Source organism: Chelmon rostratus, chromosome 22, assembly GCF_017976325.1.
Source record: "Chelmon rostratus isolate fCheRos1 chromosome 22, fCheRos1.pri, whole genome shotgun sequence".
Lineage (NCBI taxonomy): Eukaryota > Metazoa > Chordata > Actinopteri > Chaetodontiformes > Chaetodontidae > Chelmon > Chelmon rostratus.
In genome coordinates, this window is record NC_055679.1 from 8,015,931 (window position 1) to 8,025,179 (window position 9,249).

General features: G+C 42.4%; 2 protein-coding genes across 2 annotated transcripts; both read left to right on the forward strand.

The window, feature by feature from the left end:
• The first annotated feature begins 127 nt into the window (after nucleotides 1-127).
• cdpf1 (cysteine rich DPF motif domain containing 1) lies at nucleotides 128-2,199 on the forward strand. Its single transcript, XM_041964297.1, has 3 exons — nucleotides 128-268; nucleotides 492-603; nucleotides 1,134-2,199. Exons 1-3 carry the CDS (start codon nucleotides 153-155, stop codon nucleotides 1,260-1,262), a joined length of 357 nt encoding a protein of 118 aa, XP_041820231.1. The 5' UTR covers nucleotides 128-152; the 3' UTR covers nucleotides 1,263-2,199.
• Nucleotides 2,200-3,688: 1,489 nt separating this feature from the next.
• Nucleotides 3,689-6,526, forward strand: cdkn1ba (cyclin-dependent kinase inhibitor 1Ba). The gene is made up of 3 exons (XM_041964084.1): nucleotides 3,689-4,441; nucleotides 4,890-5,055; nucleotides 5,406-6,526. The coding sequence occupies exons 1-2, from the start codon at nucleotides 3,901-3,903 to the stop codon at nucleotides 5,042-5,044; spliced, it is 696 nt and encodes a 231-aa protein (XP_041820018.1). The 5' UTR covers nucleotides 3,689-3,900; the 3' UTR covers nucleotides 5,045-5,055; nucleotides 5,406-6,526.
• Nucleotides 6,527-9,249: the final 2,723 nt, after the last annotated feature.

The following is a 9,249-nucleotide window of genomic DNA, read 5'->3' on the forward strand; positions in this document are numbered from 1 at the left end:
ATTAAATAACAATAATTACTACATCGCTTATAACTGTATTCTATTTAAAGTCATTGCTATGCTCCCCCAGTCCAGTAGGTGGCGGTAAAACTTCATGAAACAACGTGGCTGCACCCGACAGGAGAAACAGGAACTAACTTTGTCTGCTCCGAATGATGGAGCACACTACAAGTGAACCCCGTGAAAAAACATTTACTTGTCAATTGTGTGATTTAAGCAGCCCTTTTACTTACTACGGCCAGAAACCACCAAACACCAGAGCCATTGTGTAAGTGGACATTAAGCAAAATTCTCCTTTAACGCTCTGGAGCTAACGTTAGCTAAGCTAAAGCTAATGCTGTTAGCAACAACGTCTGAAAAGAAATTAGCCCTCCGGCGAGAAATATGTTGCATTTATGGCAATATCTACCTTGAAACGTGCTTCTGTTTTGTCTCTGTGAACCAGAAATGAAGTTACAATTCAACGTGTCTGCCTTTCTGTCGTCCATCAGGTTGCTTGAGGAGAGTTTTGTGACCAAGGACCCATTCAGTCCGGACAAGGAGAAGTTTCTGGTTTTGGGTTCCAGCTGCAGCCTGTGCAACATGCGAGTCTGTGTTGGATCGGTAAGCTGTCTCATGATTGAATTGCTGCGCTCTGTTTTTCAAATATATGATCACGTAATTCAGTTTATCAAACGATAAATGCCTGGTGCACAAATACTGGCATGCACCCCCAGGGACGAATGACAGGAGCCCTGATAAGAGTGTGTGAGTGTGTTACATGTAGCAGAGGCAGATGCTGAGTGTGTGTGCTACTGCACTCTAAATGCATCTGTAAATCTGTGATATTTTGGTGCAGATAGAAAGCAACATGGGATCATTAGTTAAAATTACATTTGAAAGCCAGTCTGTGCTCCTGTGACAGTTTTCCACTTGGCATGAGTTTATCTATATGTAGTCTGATGTCTTCCTCAGCTGACTTTGTAATCATGTGGCATATATATGTGTTGAGTGAGCTTCATTGCTGTGATGTCCTTGAAATGAGTTAACCCAGTTTAACAAATTGTTAAAAAAAAAAAAAAAAAGAAGAAAAAGTCAAGTGTTGATGTGAAACTGGAGCATTGATGCCTTACTCGTGCTTTCTCTTCTCTCAGGACTGCAGTCTTTTCTACACCAAGAGGTTCTGCATGCAGTGTGTGAACAAACACCTGGACCAGTTCCCACAACAGATTCAGGCCGAACTGGCCAAGAAGAAGCAGAGCGCCAAGGATGCTGTGTCATGATGTCAGACAAGAGGTCCATAACCTGTTCCCCAATAGGAGAGAAATGTCTGACTGGTCATGTAAAGAGACCTATGTGTCAGGCTGCTGCATCAGCCCTGTTTGATCAAATCTACACAGGACCAAACTTCACAAAATCCAAACATCCTGTAATTTATAAGCATAGCTCTTGGTGCTTATTATTTGGATGGGAAATTAACACCACACGTCAGAAAAATACTAGTTTGTGCTTGTGGCCAATAAAGGTAAGCTGCTGTATTAGCCCACAGGGTGTTATTTGTTTATTTGTTTCTAGAGAGTTTTACAGAAGCAAGTAACGGGTGTGACTAGTGTAGCCGGACCCCTGTGAAATTGTGGTTGCAGGCTCAGAATTAGACTTGCTGGTTTGCTGCAATTAAAACTGGCTGGCAATTAAAGCGGAGTGTTGAATGCAATGAACAGTTTTCAAGTTATTGCTAATAAGATGCTCGTTCAGCCCAATTCACGAACGGTTCAGGGCTTTTTACACACTGTTCAACACATTATATTATTATAACTATGTATGACTCAAAAAAAGATGTGGAATTAATCGCATTCCCCAAGATCAGTCGCTAGGCAGATTAAAAACCACATTCATTCGTCCTTGCAATACAAAGAAATTAATAAGTCATACAGTTTCTCTTTGTACTTGATGAATTATGCCTGTTGCGCAATGTTTTAATGTGCCTTTTTATGACAAAACTCATTTTTATTACTTTTCAGAAACATATGGTAACAGTAACATTTCTATGACTAACTCTCTAACTATAGACACATGTTTGTGTTGACAGTGACACCTTCTTTTAAGAGTGCATCGCTGTTAGCCCTTTCATAACCACATCCGAGGTTGGAGGGTGCACTGTTGGCTTCTGTGGAGTCAGAAAAAAAAGTTTGTTCTGTCATCTTAAACTATAAAAAAGACACATACAGTGATCTCTTTGTGGTTGTTTGACTGTTTTATCTTGGATCATAATCCATGCGTGTACATTGTGTCATGTGCACAGTTGCATCATCCCACTCAGTTACATTTAGTTGTGTTTTCCTCTGTAGCTACGAGAGTGAGCCCGAATATTTCCAAGTGCGAAGACGAAACAAAAACACCAACGAGTGCCCTTACAGAATTGCTTATATGTGTGTGACCCAAACAAAATGTTCTCTTGCCTCCTTTCTCAATCGCCCGTTGTAATCGGTTTGATCAAAATCTGTTTTCATCTCAGGGATCACTCTATACAACACGGGGCACAGTTTGCAGCAGCATAAACACATTATGGATTAAGTGTGATCCCGGCGGTAACATCGATATAACAGATGGCCTCACTGTATTCGTCACGAGATGTTTGACTCTTCTCAAGGATTAATTGAAACAGCATGGCCTTAAAGGCAGGCCCACTGATTTTTTTTTTTTTTTTTTAACTGGCAAATGCTGCAGAGGAATGCAGAGCGACACCCGCTGTAGAGTTGAAGTTGGGACATTGACGACTCCTGTGCACAAGCAAAGCTAATGCATTCACTCGCCTGCTGCAGGAGCCCCTGTGCATCTTGGGGATGTTCAGAATGTCAGTTTGGTCATGCAACAGTTATGTTCTTGAGTCAGGAATTTTTCAGATGCAAACACAAAGGGAAACGGAGAAGGTTTTTTTTTTTTTAAGCTTCACCACTTTCTGTTTCCTTGGTGTTTAAATTCCAAGCACACACAGGCAATTACAACCAGTGGAGCACACAAACCACCCCCTGTGGCAGCAGTGGCAAAGTCTGACAGCGATAGGCACCGTGCCAACGATGACGGAAGGCTTTTCTGCTCTGGATGTCATTGTTTGCCAGGAGGCAGATTTGTGGCTATTTTGTTGTTTTCCTGCAGAAAACCTCATTTGAGTGTCTCATTGTCCTTCAATAACCTTGAAGCTGTAACTGAATGGATTTACACTGATTGCATCAAGTGTGCCTAAGCAGTTGCAACAGCAAATCAGATCAGGCAGTAATATCTTTCAGCATTCACACGATCATTTGACGATTGATTGCTGTGATAATATTACCAGCCTGGAGGGGATACCTCGGACCTGCAGGGAGAAGACTGTGCCTCCAATGCTTCTCTCTTATCAGGTTTTAGCCAGGTCATCTTGCAGTGCATGAACACAGCATACAAATGACCGTTAATGAGATCAAATGATATCTTTGATCTTTGGGTGTTCGGTTAAGTGTCTACCCTGATGCCTGCTGTGATAAATTAGGTGCTAATGGAAAGATGAAACGTGATCACACCCCTCTACAACTACCTTCCTTTGGCTGTCGCCTACGTATTTAACTAATCAAACAGATGAATTAGGCCATATTTACGTGTGGAGAGTTGATCCAATCCAGCTCCGTGTTGTTGTTGCCCCTGTTCGACTTTAAGAGCGCTCTGTGGGCGGTCCTAGTGCGCAGACCAATGAATCGCCTTCTCTGTTTAAATAGTCCTTGATGTCAACTTTTCTGCACTCAAACGTCCCCCTAACGCCATGTTGGCTGTTATTACTTGACTTGTTGTTTTCATCTGCTTTACTACGGATTTGACAGGAGTGGCTTTCTTAAACCCCCCTGCGCCTGTGGAGACGCTTTAATCCATTTTTGCGCGTACGCGTTGTGGATGATACGCGCGGAGCATGCACGCATCACTCCTGTGACTTTGCATTTGAGAGGAATACTGCTTGGAAATAGAAGTTTGAAAGGGTTTGGTTGTTATTTGTGTCTTTTTTTTCCTTGTCATATGTGCAACAAAATGTCAGATGTTCGCCTTTCTAATGCGAGCCCGACATTGGAGAGGGTGGATGCGCGGCATCCGGACAACGTCAGACCTCCTGTCCGCAGAAACCTCTTCGGCTCACGGTCACCTGACCGAGAGGAGATACGGAGGTATTTGGCGGCTGCGATGCAGGAAGATGTGCGGGATTTTATGGAGGAGTACAATTTCGATCCCGTCAACGACAGACCGCTCACTCCGCGCAATTACGAGTGGCAGGAGGACAGCGACGCCGCGGAGTTTTATCTCAGACCGCCCCACGGGAGCCGGAGTGATGCGGACCCGCACGGCGGTAACAACCGGCCGGGAGCCGAGGGGAGTAGCGAAGGGCAGTCGGATCGCAATCCGCACAGAGACGACTCCAGGAAAAAACGGCCGGGAGCTTCAGGTGATTTACCTTCGCTTTATTAAGGCTGTCACCCATTTTTGTTTGCGCCGTGCGGTGCGTTTGCGGGGTGCCACTGTGCCGCAATGCAGGGGCGCGACGCAACAGTTGTGTCCGGGGTTCAACCTCAGGCTACGATCGGTCGATCACCCTGCAAACACACAGAAGTGTGCTGCAGAGAGCCAGCGAGGGAGGGGGGGGGGTGAGCAAACTGAGAATATCTGTACAGATGTTAGACTCATTTGTTATTGATGATGGTGACCGTGTCTTGCACACTCGCGCTTCTTGACATCGTCGTTTGCACATTTTCATAACTCCTGCATTTCTCAGCTGCCTGCCGAGGATGTCAGGTGCCTTTTCCAGCGGACGTGCAGCTCCGCACACCAGCACGCTGGAAACTTTCTCTGCGTGCTTTTTTAAAATTATTGTTATTTCTTTTTTTGTCTGCCAGGTCCCTGCTCCGGCGAGTGTCCGAGTAAAAGGTCGCATACCGACGGAGATGATGATGATGATAATGAAGACCAGTCGGGCGGTGCAGCAGGGCAGGCGGTGAAAGCCGAGGAGGAGAGACCGGGCAGGCCGGAGAGCAGCGCGGAAGTCCAGTGAAAAACCACCAGGTTAGAGATCATAAACCCGCCGCCCTGCTGCTATTCATGAATGTGAATTGATAACAACACGAAGGTTTTCGGTGTGGAAAATACTCATGCTCTCACATCGGATGTCAGAATCGTTTCACTTGTTTATCATCAGCATCAGCAACGCATTCAAAACAGCTGTAAACACGCATCTGACCGCTGGCGCGTCACATGCCCTTCAGACTTGCATGTTTTTTTTCCCCTTTTCTTTGCACAACTACTCCTGCAATGACTGTGTGCGCGTGAGCGCGCGTCTGCACGAGCGATATCAGGCATGAGCCGCTTTTTCAATCGCACCATTCAACAGCCTGTTTCCTCTTTATGTCCCACAGAGCGGGGAGACCTGTCGCTGGTGGAATACTGTAGCCTTTCTCATCATCTGACAGATGGGAGAGAAAACACAAAAGCTGCCTTTTCCTGAAGAAGGGAGGAGGAGAGGCTGCACAAGCACTGAATATGTACACTATCAAGTTTTGGCACTCATTTCATATAAATTGCCTCAGAAGCAGCAGACAATGTAGCAGTGTGCAAATGGATTTTTGCTCATTTTTTTTATCTACTACCTATGTTTCAGATGTAGCACATAAAAAAAAGCATATTTTGCTTTTCATACCTTTTTTTCGTTAAATGTATTTGAATACGTGTGTGAATTTGACTCGGGAAGTTGCAGTGCAATTTCCAACAGAGAAATATTATTTTGTTAAAGTGGTCATATTGTATAATTATTCAGGTAATTGATGTAAGTTAAAAATGCAGATTTCAGAAGTCAGGGTTATGTGGAAACAAAATGTCTTTCTTTCTCTATGGCTTTATTCGTCCCAGTGTTATATATCTTGTTTTTGAAGGCCCAGATGGCCACACTGTAAGTTGAGGGTCCATCTTACTGGGAACAGCCATGACAGATAAAGTTTACATGCAAATAATGTCTCCCTTCTTTCCTTCTTTCTGTCTTTCTTTCATTTTTCATTTTTGTAGGGGTTTTTGCCAAAGTTTGTGCCTTTTTGTTCTGAGGTAGAGGGGTGGGGTGGGAGGGTGGTTAAACTGCTGAGCAATATCCAACCAAATTTTAACAGTATTTGCTAATAATCCTAAGAATTAGCTTTTGTTTTTAAATTAGGTGAGTTCATATGTTAGTGGCTTTCAGGTCACATATCCCGCCCCTTGTAATGAGTGGTGTAGTCCAGGGTAACATAGATAAAATATGTTAAGATCACAGGGCTACTTATGCAAATATGTGAATCAAAGATTTGTGGTGTGGAATTCATGTGGAACATGTAATTGCACTATTGTTAATTTCTCTTTTTTTTTTAGGGCAGAAAAACAAAGTGACACTGCCTCATTTGGTAAAACTTTGAAGTGTACCTGTGTGCCTTTTTTTCTAAAAAAAAAACACTGAAAAAATTATACTAACTTATTTATATTGAGCTTTTCGTTGTGGGTGTATGTACAGCTTCCCAAAGCGACATTTTTGTAAATACATATTTTCATTATTGTTTTTAAGATAAATAAACTGTTGCAAAACTGAGCCCAATAATCGATTTTATATACTGTGTATTTTGTGGTTCTCCTTGTCTTCAATCTGCAGTTTGACTGGTTAAAAAGCAACGCTGGTGTGTTTAATGCGTGTGCTCACTATTTTGATTGCACAGCACACGAACACTCCACCCTTAACAAACACTTTTAAAGTTCAGAGTGATGCGCATATGTAAAGTGGCAGACTGATCATAGTGATTACAAAGTCTTACCAGATAAAAACAGGTTATTAAAGAGGCTTGTTCTTCAGCCTGAGGGATGACAGTACTGATAGGATCAGTAACTATACTGTATTTTATTCAGTCTAAACATTATTAAATAACCTCATAAAGCAATTTAATGCCTGTCTACCAAAGCACTTCTATAGCAGTCCCATAATTTGCCATTACAAACTCTTTTTTTCCTATAAGTTACTGCTGCACCAGTAATGTCTGGTACAATAAAATGATATCATGTGTGTGGTTGGACTAAAACCTGGTACACAGTGTCCATCTTGAGTGCAGACACAGTGCCAGAGTGCAGGCTGTGACTGTGCTGGATCGTCTCAGCGCAGCTCTGCCTCTAAAGTTGAAAACAACAAGGGTAGGTCCTGAGGAAAAGAGGGGGAAAAAAAGTTCCTGGTTATTGGCTTTCCAAGGCTCCAATCACAGCAGAGAGAAGAAAAGCAGACCACTTAGCAGCCAGCCAGTCAGAGAGCGGTGGGAGGGAGCCCAGGACAGCACAGGCTGTTCTTTTCATGAAACACACACACACACACACACACACCACCCAATTAGTTTCATTGGCTGCCTCTTTCCTGTTGATACCAGCGTGTAGGAGTCAAATACAGAGTGAGCGAGAGAGCTATTCCTTTAATATCTCATACTGGCTGGACTGTGTCTGCAGGAATTACGAGTGAGCTCATGGCCTCTTGTCAGCTCTCAGAGAGGACAGGAACACACCGTTGTTCCCCCTTTGTCAAATGTTAAAACGCGTCAGTGTTAACAAGATGCTGCACTGAAAAGCAGTGCAAGTTTCTGTCGTCACAAAGAAAATGTGCCATTTTTGGATCTTATCACGTCCACTTTCAGGAAGTTTTCAGCCCTGTTTGTTTGTGTCTAAAGTTGATGCCATGTCTTTGTTTTCTGTTCCACATAAAGTTCCAGTGTGTAGAATTTAGGGGGCTGGTTTGGCAGAAATGGAATGTAATATTCAAGTTTTAATTAGCTTATTAGCGCCGCCGCCATGTTTCTACAGGAGCCCATAATGAACAAACCACAACACTGGCTCTAAAAAGCACCATTCATGTTTTTTGGTGGTGACCGTAAGTTCTCCTACATGCTTGGAAGGGAAGTGGAGGGGAATTCAGTTGGTTGCAGTCTGCAGCCTCGCCACTAGTGGCCACTAAATCCTACACACTGGATCTTTCAACCAAATTTGGTCGAAACAAATCATTACTTTTTTGTGCTGGCGTGGATACGAAAGTGCCTCCATGGGGCAATTTGTGAAGTATTTGGCATTTGCGCATAAGTAGAACCAAATTGGTGTGACTATGTACACTGTCAGATCTGAAGTGTCTTTGAGCCTGACAGAAAGCAAGCACAGGAAGTAATCCCCTGGAAATTCCTGTAGCAGTTGTAGCGAGCAGCATAAAACAGCTTCTTTGTGACATAATTTTGTACAGTTACATCTCTTTTGGTATGCATTGATTGTAAAATATGAATCTACTTGAAGAAGATGCCCAGCAGAGGTGCATTAGTGATACATAATGTATACTTAAAATGGTAAATGTTAGCGACAAAAGGTAGTCAGAATTATATGAAAACTATATCAGCGTATTTAAGGCCATCTTAACACACCAAGTGCAAGTTTATTTTAGCATAAACTAAAAGTCAGCAATCAGAGATAGGTCCAAATGTATGCTGTTGATATTTTATTATACGCACATATTATAGTAGAACTGATACCGAAAAATTTGCTGATTAACTCACAAATAATCTTCAATCTGCAGCTAATTCACTGTTATGTGAATCAGTTTGTTCTTTGCCAATGTTGTGGAGTAACTCATTACAAAGTAACTGTAATTCCACAACTAAATAACACAATTACAGTTACTGAAACGGTTACAGGAAGTGAATGAGCATGTTTTCCAAATGTAAAACTAGTCTGTAAAATATGTTGGAATTCTGATTGACATAAACCTCTCTTTCACAGTCATAGTGAAAAAAGACTAAATTAAGTCAAATTCAGTCATTCAGATGTATAAAAAGCTACATGTCAACCGAGGCGGCCTGCATGCACAGTAATCATCTCTCACATGAGTTATTGTTTAGCAGGCGATGCCAGGCAGACAGTTTGAGCCTGGAAAACTGGATTAGACATTTCGCTCCAGATTGTTATATATTTGAAATTCTACATATGATAAAATTGTACCCATTTAAATGACATTTTAGGATCCACTTTCAATGACTGTGTTTTCATCTTTATTAATTACAGATTAAATTAGCATTTTAGCTATTTGCAGCATGCTGACCCTGTAAACCAAATACACTAAAAGGTAAATGGAAAGCCTCCAAATACATTTCCGTTCTGTCACACCCGTCAGGAATCATCCATAGAATATGCCATGCAGAGAGAATTAAATGAACAAATTGCTACCCTCTC